The following is an 11157-nucleotide window of genomic DNA, read 5'->3' on the forward strand; positions in this document are numbered from 1 at the left end:
GCAATGTGTGTATGGGGACAATATCACCACAGAGATATCTCAGCGCTGAGGTAACCCCTGTGTTGGGAGTAAGAGCAATGTGTGTATGGGGACAATATCACCACAGAGATATCTCAGCGCTGAGGTAACCCCTGTGTTGGGAGTAAGAGCAATGTGTGGTTAATTCCTTTGCTGTGTGAGTGTGCGTGTATATGCATACGTGTGTGTGTGATATGCACATCGTTAGAGATTGTATGTCAATAGCATTCCTACAGAAATCATATCTAGTGCATTTCAGTTTTGTGTGAGATATTGTGTGAGAAAAGTTAGATTAGATGTGTTGGACAGAGTAACATAACCATTGCTGGTACAAGGGTTAGTGTTCATTTTCCAGCTCTTGCTCTCAAAATATTGTCTTGTCTGATACAGTGGAACCCCCCTTTTAAGACCTGAGAAAATCGGGTCTTAAAAAGGAGGGAGTTTTCAAATGGAAGTCATTTTACAGAGGTTATGAACAGAATGTCTGAGAAAACAAAGTCTTAAAAAGGAGGGAGTCTTAAATTGGGGGTCTTCTTCTTCTTCTTTTCGATCGCCGATCACACTTGGAGTCCAGATCTTGAGATATAATTAGTGGTCCTCTGCAGCGCAGCCACTGGCCCGTACAGCTTGTTGTGCAGGGACTCCGGCAATGGCCAGATTTCCTCTCTCAGCACCTGGTGGTTCCTACAGTCTCGCAGGATGTGGGCCGTGTCCTGCTCTGCTTCTCCACAAGAACACATGGGGGAGGGCACAACATGCAGCTTCCCGTGGAGATGCTGGTTAAGTCTGTTGTGTCCCGTTCTCAGGCGGAAGATGACCACCTGCTGTGGTCTGGATAGCAGGTGGTAGCTGTCCTGTGGCTGGGGCGTCCTGTGCAGAGACTTAATGATGGTCTTCATCTCTGTCAGGCTCACAGGGTTGTTCTCTTGCTCATCTTCTGCACCCAGCTTTGCCATCCTGTCCGCCTCTTCGTTTCCTTGTACACCACAGTGGGAGGGGATCCATTGCAGTACTGTCCTCAGGCTCTTGATGTTGTGTAGAGCGTGTTCCAGCTGAGGCAGTTTGCTACTGGTCATTGCTTGTACAGCAGTCCCTCTCATGAACGGACACCCTTGGGCCATAGCAAAACTGTCCGTACATTGCAGGTGTCCGGTCACGGGAGGGGTGACCACACCACCCCCTCCCCCATACACTCACACAGACACACAAACAACAGGATTGAGTCTATAGATGCTAATCACTTCTTGTGGCTACTAAACAATAAACTCCTAATACTTCTTTAAACGTTCTGTAAAAATGATTTGTATGAAAAGTGTTGAAAAGAAGAGATAAAATAAATGCTCAAGGCAGTGAACACACTCACCATGCACTGACATACGAAAGCAGCCACACAAACACAGCACAGAGGAGCGTGTGCAGATGCTTTGCAAGAATAAGCTTGAAACCCAGTTTGAATAAATAGCAGCAGATAGAGCTGCATGTCATAATCATGTAATTTATTTTCATCTTGTCTGGCTTTATTGACTGCATGCCGATCATGTGGCATGGCAGTGACTTTTCACTCTTCAGTCGGAAATACACTGTACATAACACAGCTCCCACTCTCCCTCACTAATGCCTACCCCAAGCCGTGACAACTGATGCTTGGAAATTGTGTGGAAGAGTACACCTCTCTATTTCTCTCCAATGCTCTTCCTGCTGACATGCAGTGACACCGGACACCCCACAGAGTTTAGCCAGCTACCCCTCCACCGCCCCACCCCCCCCCCCCCGCCTCCCTCTCTCTCTCACTCCCTCCAGCCTTGTACTGTTGGGCTGTGGCCAGAGAGGTCAGCTCCAACTGTTCACTCGGAGCAAAACCAGTTGACTGTGTCGTAACTTTTGACACAGCAAGACAACTGAAGGGTTCACAGATTCATGGATTAGGCAACCGACTCACTGGTCAAGGCTGAGGGGAAACAAGAGTATCTTGTCAATGAAAGAGGTTACACACAGACACACGATGCTGAGAACTGTGGCCGGTTTTTCACTCTCTTTCGCTCAGGACCTTCATCGACTGTGGTTTCTGTTGTTTACGTCCAACAGACAAGAATAAAGAGCACAGTGCAGTTTCACGTTGGCATCTTCGCATGTACTCCACTCCTGACCAAAACTACCCCCCCCCCCCCCTCCTGATGGGTACAGGTGCACTCAAGTTACCAGTGACTGTCGTCACGCCATTGCGGCTGTGATCTTTGCACCAAGAGCCGGACTGTTCTGTTATCGATTTTGTTGTGGTGAAAATTTGACGATGGTCTGTCCGTACATTGGAGGTATGACCTGCTGTTGGGACCGAAAATGAGTGTCCGTGTCCACGTTTTGCAGGTGTCCGTTTAAGGGGGGGCAAATATAGAAGGAAAACACTCCGTGCCGAGCAAATGTGTCCGTACATGTCAGGTGTCCGCTCACGCCGGGGGCCGTACATTGCAGGGACTGCTGTAGTACTGACAGAGCGTCAGTCAGGAAGACCACCTGGTTGTCATGGTTGACTCTGTCGTTGATGGTGTATGCTGCATGGATCAGTGCTTGTACCTCAGCTCTGTAGTTTGTACAGTGGAGGCCTGTTGGTATAGCCTCTGCTTGCCTCTCTCCACTGGGGTACTGGACATACACCCCCGCTCCTCCATTTTTGACGGCCTCTGTGGCTGACCCATCAGTATACACCCGTATCCATGCTTCTTGGGGGTACCTTTCTTCAAGCATGGCAAGAGTCAGGGCTTTTTTCGTCGCATTGCTCTGCTCGTCCTTTGTTGTGAGGTAGGGGACACTGGTCTGTATGTCCAGGTTTCCTTGTCTGTCTTCCCAGGGTGGGGCGTCAAGGGAGAAAGATGGTGGCTCCACTAGCTCTGGCATCTCTGTCTGATGTTTCTTCTGCAAAGCCCTTGCCTCCAGAGCGAAGCTTGATCTTTTCAGCCTGCCTAAGGACATCTTCTTGAGTCTGTCACTCATTGGATGGTCATGAGTGCACTGGTACTTGGTGGCTTGTACCATTGTTTTGCAGTCTCGCCTTTTGCTCAGTGGAGGAATGCCAGTCACCTGTTCCATCTTCTGTATGGGTGTTGATTTCATTGCGCCCGTGATGATTCTCAGCGCTTGGTTCTGTACTTTGTCTAGGGCCTGCTGGTGTGTCTTGGCTGCTGTTGCCCAAGAGCTTGATCCGTACTCGAGGTGCGGTCGTACAGTCCCCTGGTAGACTGTTTTCAGGATCTTCTCGTTTGCACCCCAGTGTGATCCTGCCAGCTTCCGCATGATGTTTAGCTTTCTCCTGGCCTTTCCCTCTGCATTCATGATGTGTTGTTTCCAGGTCATGCGCTTGTCATAGGTGACCCCCAGGTATGTTTGCTGGTCTTCAAATTTCAGGGGTGTGTCCCCCAAGGTCAGTTTGCCAGGTGTCGCTTTGGCAGAGAGTGTGAAGAGAGTGGCAGTGGTCTTCTCCCTGTTGATGGTCACACACCAGTCTTCCGCCCACGCTGCAACCTTTTCTAGGGCAAGTTGCATCCTGTAGGTTGCTGTGGTTGCATACTCTTCCGAGCACCAGAGGACAAGGTCATCAGCATACAGTGCCGCTTGGACTCCTTTGGGCAACTCTGGTACCAGGTCGTTAATGAAGAGTATGAATAGCGTGGGGGAGAGCACTCCTCCCTGTGGAACTCCTTGGTGTAGTAGCACCTTTCGGCCACAGTGACCGTCCACCAGCACTCTGGCCTTTCGGTTGTGCAGGTACGACTTGGTCCACTCGTACATGTTGCCTTTGACGCCGGAACGTAGGAGCTTCACAAGGAGTCCATCTTTCCAGACCTTGTCGAAGGCCTTCTGCAGGTCAATGAAAGTGGCCAGGGTGACCTTCTGGGCCTGGTAGGCATCCTCTATGACCTGGCTAAGGTGTGTTGTCTGGTCCTCCGTACTTCTGTGCTGTCGGAAGCCGGCTTGTTCTGGGACGATGATGCTTTCCGATTCCAGGTACAGCTGCAGGCGCTGGTTGACAATGCGCTCCATGGTTTTGCATACGCAGCTTGTCAGGCTGATGGGTCGGTAGCTCAGGGTTTTGGTCTTGTTTTTCCCTTTCTTTAAAACTGGGATCATCCTGGCTTCCTTCCAGCACTGAGGTACCTGTCCCTGTCTCCAGCTGAGGTTGAAGATGCCCAGTAGTTTCTGGAGGGCCGAGTTGCCTATGTGTTGCAACATCTCATTCGTAATGTTGTCTGGACCTGGAGACTTCTTCTTTTTGAGCTTCTTGATGGCATTCTTCAGCTCGGCCATGGTGATGTCTTGTTGCATGGCATCCTGTACGTTTCTTTCTGTTCTTTCTCTAATTTCTGTTCTGACTTCCTTTTGTAGAGGCAGGGGTATGGTGGTGTCGCTTTCTCCCCGATATGCTTGGGCGAAAGCATTGGCAGCGGCTTTTCCAGTGAGTGTTCTTCCTTCCTCCTCCAGGGTGATCTTCTGTCCCTTGTTGCCCTCTTCATTCAGTGCTCTTGTAAGTTTCCAGAGCTTTGTTGTGTCTTTTTCCATATTCAGCCCTGCTGTCTTTTCTCTCCAGCCTCTTCTCTTGCACTCTAGCTTTGTCTTCAGATGTTTTGCTTTGCTTTCTTGGAGTTTGATGTTGTTCTCCTGGCTAGGGTTCGTCTCTGCCTCTTCTCTCATTCTTGTGAGTGCATCGTGCGTCTTCTGCAGCTCATCGGACCAGTATGGGATGTAGTCCTTCCTCACTCCACGTGGGATGCTGTCCTTGGCTGCCTGGATTATGCTAGCATTGAACTCCTTTATCACGTTGTTGATGTTTCTCCCCTCTGTTTCTATGGCTCTGGTCAGCTCATTTGTTCGTATGTTGAACAGTCCCCACTTTGCCTTTTTGTAGTTCCATCTCGGGTGTTGTGGATGCTCAGATGCTGAGTCTCTACTGATGGTAAGGAGAACTGGGCGATGGTCGCTTCCACCCAGCTGTTCATCCACTTTTCTTGAGATGGTTTTGTGGATGTCATCCGTGCACAATGCCAGGTCTGGTGTTGTTGTTGAGTGCCAGCGGCGCGAGTAGAAGGTAGACGGATCTGTGGGGCCGTTGACAAGGATCAGGTGGTTGTCGTCCTGCCAAGATTCAATGTCTTCTCCTCGCCTGTCTAGTGTTTTATATCCCCAACTCTGGGACTGGCTGTTAAAGTCTCCAGCGATGAGGAATCCGCTGTCAGGGACCTGGATTGTGTCAAGCGACAGCATCTTGTCGTTGGGGCAGTAGTAGTTGACGATGTTCATCTTGCTGTCATTGGTCGTTATCTTGACTTCTATGTACTCTGCTTCTTCCATGTATCTGTTGGTTTCACTGGCATTTATGTTGTTCCTGACCAGAGTCATCACTCCTCCTTTCTTCCTCCCTTGTCTGTCACTCCTGAACACCTGGTACCCTCGGATCTTAAAGGGCTTCCCTTCTTGCAGGTGTGTTTCCTGAATGCAGCAGATGTTGATGCTGTTTTCATAGAGGAAGTGCTCTAATTCTTCCTTCTTATTGGATACCCCCTCTGCATTCCAATGCATGATGTTAATAGTGGGGTTGTCCTTGGCTCTGCTGTTTTTCCGGCCAGTCGCTTTCCTTTCTCGTCCCCTGGCTCCACAAGACGAGATGAAGGGACCTCCAGTAGCTGAGGGTGGACTCCTTTGAGGCGCGGAGCCCGGCGCTGCACCTGCCTGGTGGATCCTCACAGGGCGAGCACCATTACTGTCAATTCTGTCTCCAAGTGTCATAATGGCAGTTGATGCGTAGTGTTGTGGTTTGTTGGAGTGCGCCGTGCGGCCCAACACATACGTCTTCAGCACTCGAGGTTTCTGTCAGGGTTACCTCACCCTTAGCTCATGGCCCAAGGACCTGCCCTGTGAGCACAAGGTTGGTCCATATTAGTCTGGCCTCTACCTTTCGACCTGTCCAGCTTGGGAAGCCCTTCCAGGAGTTTACACTCCCGCTGGCATAGCTCTTAGGGTCACCGAGACACGCAAACCACCACACCACGTTAAGGAATGGACCATGTGGTGGAAATTGGGGGTCTAAAAAGGGGGTTCCACTGTATTGATGTCATGAGGTGTGTGTGAATCGGATGTCTCTGTCTGCCAACAGGTGAGCGTCAGCAGCAGTAAGGACCGGCGGTCATCCGTGAAGCCCAAGTGGGAGGCGGTGGACCAGGGAGACGCACCTTTGACCAGCAGCAGACCTCCGCTGGAGGAAAAACACCCCAACACTGGACACACAAAGTACGTCATGTAGAAAAAAAATTCCAATCTTTTTATTTTTTTTTATTTTTTTGTGTGTGAAAATTTCCATTTCAGACCTCCCTAAATCTTAGAAAACCGGTCTTAAAAGGGAGGAAGTTTTGAAAATGGAGGTACCTTTAATATTTTTAGACATTATGAACAGAAAATCTTTTAGTAGTTTCTTAAAAGTGTGGAGGGTCTATGGGGGGGGGGGGGGGGGGGGGTGGAATCCATTGTGCTTGACCTCCAGTAAAAACATGCCAACAACTGGAAGCATAAAGTATCCTTACATTTCGGTCCAAATGTTATTCTGTCTACTGTCCTACAGTTAAGATTTGCCTGAAAGGTTGATGTGATTTTACCAGTGGTTGCCACAAGGTATTTTGATCCCTCTTTATCATATTCTGGACTGGCCATTTTGGCAGAGCAGTCCCTTTAAGTTTTAGAGATGATTTTTTTCAGCTGAAAAGATTTTACAGTGGAAAGAATTCATGTACTTCTCACACACTTTTGGAATATTACTCAGTTTTTTTCTGTGCAATAGAGATTTTGCGTTTCCGTTAAGGATTGATGAACATTTCAGATCAATGCTTTTGTCGTTTTAGAAGTGGAGAGCGCAATTCTGACCTTCAGTTGATGAGCGAGGAGGTGACCTTCAGCAGTACCAAGGTTGGCCAGGTCACACAGGTCAAGGTCGAGCTGAAGAACAGCCTTGACCATAACATGGAGCTGGAGGTTGAGGCACCAAAGCCACCGTTCAGAGTCAAGCACAAGACCTTCAAAATCACGTCAGTATTTGCTTTCACCTGCACTGGCGTTTTTGTGTTTAAGGTTGCCTGGTTAGAATTTGAAGTGGCTAACAATGCATGGATTTTCATCTGAGGATAGGGGTGAAGTGAGTGGGGTACAGGGTAGTTACCATTTCAAGAGGTTATTTAGACTCTCTCTCTCATTCACCAGTTATGTGTGTGTGTGTGTCTCTCTCTCTCTCTCTGTCTCTCTTGTGTGTGTCTCTCTCTCATTCACCAGTTATATGTGTCTGTCTCTCTCTCTCGGTCTCTCTCATTCACCAGTTATATGTGTCTGTCTCTCTCTCTTGTGTGTGTCTCTTTCTCTTTCACCAGTTCTGTCTCTCTCTCTCTTTCTCTCTCTCTCTCTCTTTCTCTCTCTCTCATTCACCAGTTATGTCTCGTCTCTCTTTCTCTCTCTCTCTCTTTCTCTAATTCACCAGTTATGTGTGAGTCTCTCTCTCTTTCACCTGTTATGTGTCTCTCTCTCTCTCTCTCTCTCTCTCTCTCTCTCTCTCTCTCTCTCTCTCTCTCTCTCTCTCTCTCTCTCCCCTTTTCCCCAGTGCGTGTGTACTTTCAGAGAGGTTACATATCCTTGGTACATTTCCATAAACTTGCCCAGAATTGGTTCATCTTGCCCAGAATTGGTTCATCTTGCCCAGAATTGGTTCATCTTGCTCAGAATTGGTTCATCACACCATTGTGCACTCAATCTCTCCATAGCATTTCCTTTCAAATGCATTTTGTTTTATCACGCAGGAAGATGCGGTTCTTGAAGTATCCCATAGAGTTTGCTCCAATGGCAAAGGGCACGTTTGAGGACACCATGGTGTTCAAGGCTCCAGCGTTGGCCAAGACTTTCAAGCTGCGTCTGAAGGGTACCACCTTGTGATCAGTGGAACCGAAGAAGATGACATTCAGGAGTCTCGTCTGCATGAAACCCCAGCTGATTTTAGCTAGTCTGTTAGGATAGGGATAACGGGAATCTCGTTGTGTGAAACCCCAGCTGATTTTAGCTGGTCTGTTCGGATAGGGATAACGGGAATCTCGTTGTGTGAAACCCCAGCTGATTTTAGCTGGTCTGTTCGGATAGGGAAAACGGGAATCTCGTTGTGTGAAACCCCAGCTGATTTTAGCTGGTCTGTTAGGATAGGGATAACGGGAATCTCGTTGTGTGAAACCCCAGCTGATTTTAGCTGGTCTGTTCGGATAGGGATAACGGGAATCTCGTTGTGTGAAACTCCAGCTGATTTTAGCTGGTCTGTTAGGATATTACAAGGGAAAATAAGGGTTTTCCTGAGGTATGAGATTTTTGCACAAACATGTACCTACGCTTATTAGCATAAAGGAGGGAAAGATTAAAAAGTTTATATTTTAACAAAAAGAATAAAAACACTCGTTCTTATTTATTTCATATTTTAGATCACATGTGGAGTAACAGTTGTAGAGGGCTGAAACCTTGCCATAAAATGCTTTGCTTACTATGATTGATACGAAAGATGTCGGTGCCTTTACAAAAAGCTGTGTGTATTTTGCACTAGTTTCCCCACAAAACTCCTTTTGATTCCACCGAGAGTTTTTCTGTGTCAAATGCTTTAGTTTACATAACATTGTGGGGGTTTTGCTGACAGAACAGGTAGAAATCATTTACTGTATGCTGAAAACACTGCCAAAAACTATTTGATCATGCTGTTACTGCCCAGTAGGGACAAAACGTAGTCCCAAGTATGTGCTTCTTGTCCCCTTTTTTCTTTTTTCTTTTTTAACAATGATGTGCAGTTTTTATGGCTGGGGAAAGCTTCTGATGCAGTTTCCTTTTTTACAGCAAGTATTAAACTTGAAATTGGAAAGAGGAAGAAAAAAAAAGGTGGGGGGGGGGGGGGGGGGGGAGAGCACCGAGGAGATTTCAGATAAATCTTGTATCACCCCCACCCACCCACTCTACCATAAACAAGAAATTCCTCCGAGGTAGGAAAAACACCCCCGTTGGTCAAAGGGAAATAACCATTCTCACTGCCACCAACTGAGAAGGTTATTTCCCTTTGACCATTAATATCTCCCTCTATAAGTCCTTGTAGAATCTTAATCCACCAATAACTCCCTAACCGTGTGTTTGACTGGTCCCAATTTTGGTAAGGACCGTCTCAGGAATGTATAGAACCTGTTCACCAAGTTTGGTGACGATCGGTCCGTTCATTCTTGAGATCTATATGCGAACACAAACAAACAAACACATGGAGCGAATCCTATACACACCCCTATACCGGGGGTGTAATAAGTGGGACACATATGCATCCTTATGCATAAGAGCTTGGCTGGGTATGATTTGGGTCATGGAAGTCATGAGAATCTTGAACAAATGAGGCAGAGATCAACTAACCAAAGAGAAGTCGTGGTTTTAACAAGTAAGATGTGTTGTTGAGATGTCAATATTTGTGTGAAGGTGGTTACAGTGGCCAGTGAACACCACAGTTTTCTGTGATAGACCAGTATGCATACTGTGTGCATAGCTAGCTTGTAGGGTAGTTCTGAGCCAAGCACATGACAGGTTTGATCTTCTTTTGTTCGCGGGCCTCAGTGGCCGTTTCAATCCCACTGACCTTCAGGATGGGTTGAGTCAGAGTGAACTTTCTTAGTATATTCACACAAATACACAGGTTTGATTATTTTCTGGTCTCTTCACTTCGGTGCCTTTTCAATACAGGTTTCTTCCTCCATCTTGGATTCAGGATGGGTTTGACTGTGCTGTTATATTGAATTCACGCAAGTTCATATTGATGTATTTTCTGATCTCACCTCAATAGTGCCTTTTCAAAACAATTAATTTCTCCTTCTAGATTTCAGGAAGGGTATGGTGTATTTACTCTGATAACGTAGATGGAAACGTCTGTCTCATCCAAGTTATACTTGCAACTGCTCTGCATACTTTGATACTGCATTTGTGTGCTACTTTGCTTTTCTGTGATCAGAATCGGTGTCATAGTTTTTGTGATAGATAAGTCTGAATGAACGGAGTTTGCATGTGTGAGTTTTTTCTAAACAAAGTTTAGAAACACAGAAAGGTCAGTTTGGATCAGTTTCTTAAAAACATGAATGTCAGAATGTGAGCTATTGTACAGAATTTAATTGTTTATTTTGTGTACTTTTTGCCTGTACATTTTTTACTCTCTGTGGGACAGTCTTCATCCAGTGCATCTGAAGAAAACTGGTCACAACAAAATCTACTGGAGTAGAAGTGTGTTTAAAAAAGAACTTTTTTTTGTGTAGGACTTTTTTTTTATCGGGTATGGAATTGTGTTCAAAAATAGATAACTACCTGTGCTGTGTTCATGCACTTGTACAAGTCAGTGCATTTTGGTAGCCTGATATTGTCTCATCAGAAAAAAATATTACTACTTGTGTTCATATGCAGTTGAAATAATTCAAAAGTATTACTTCGCAAATTCAACAGTCAGCTGATTTTTTTTACAGTCTACCTAATACCTCCTCAGACCTATGTGTTCATGTTTTCAAGCTTACATTAAATCAAAATGTGAATATTTTTCAGTGTCCGTATTTCTTGATGTTTTATAGAAAGCATTACGTTTGATTTAACCAAAAATCTATTTAAAAAAAATCCTTTCGAATTTGTATATTAGTTTTACAATGGTAAATCAGTTGTCGTGGGCATACCGTTAGTCTCAACTATAGAATGGCATTTCAGTGGAAGTCGTTTTCCAATTTTTCAGTACACTGGCAGTATATCAGGGCCAGGAACATAGTTGTGTGCCTTTAGCCCTTAGTCTTCCATGATTGTACAATGCTATATTTTTTTGACTGGTGTAAAAACAGTAATTTATTGCAAGTGCCTTTGTATGAATGTTTGTCAGTTTTATATACAGCAAACTGTGGTGTGTGGTATGCAAGGAACTGTTTTAAGTGCGGATCTTTGACAGGGTTTTGCCTGTGTCCTGCTTTGTTCTGTATCAATAAAAGAAATCGACCCAGAATACGCATTTCATTGTTTTACACATTCTTTACTTTTATTTCAGATGTAATTCATAACAAATAATTACAATATACTTTTAAGAAAGAG

The 11157-nt window shown here is 45.8% G+C and overlaps 1 protein-coding gene across 2 annotated transcripts in view; it reads left to right on the plus strand.

The window, feature by feature from the left end:
• LOC138960319 (centrosomal protein of 192 kDa-like) overlaps positions 1-11071 on the plus strand; it is a 70015-nt gene extending 58944 nt beyond the window's left edge. For both annotated transcript variants that reach the window (XM_070332171.1, XM_070332181.1), the window contains 3 exons: positions 6161-6294; positions 6900-7082; positions 7842-11071. In XM_070332171.1, coding sequence (XP_070188272.1) covers positions 6161-6294; positions 6900-7082; positions 7842-7974 — 450 coding nt within the window. In that variant the 3' untranslated portion in view covers positions 7975-11071. The remainder of the gene's footprint in view (positions 1-6160; positions 6295-6899; positions 7083-7841) is intronic.
• The last annotated feature ends 86 nt before the right edge of the window (positions 11072-11157 follow it).

The sequence above is a fragment of the Littorina saxatilis genome, linkage group LG1 (assembly GCF_037325665.1).
Source record: "Littorina saxatilis isolate snail1 linkage group LG1, US_GU_Lsax_2.0, whole genome shotgun sequence".
Taxonomy (NCBI): domain Eukaryota; kingdom Metazoa; phylum Mollusca; class Gastropoda; order Littorinimorpha; family Littorinidae; genus Littorina; species Littorina saxatilis.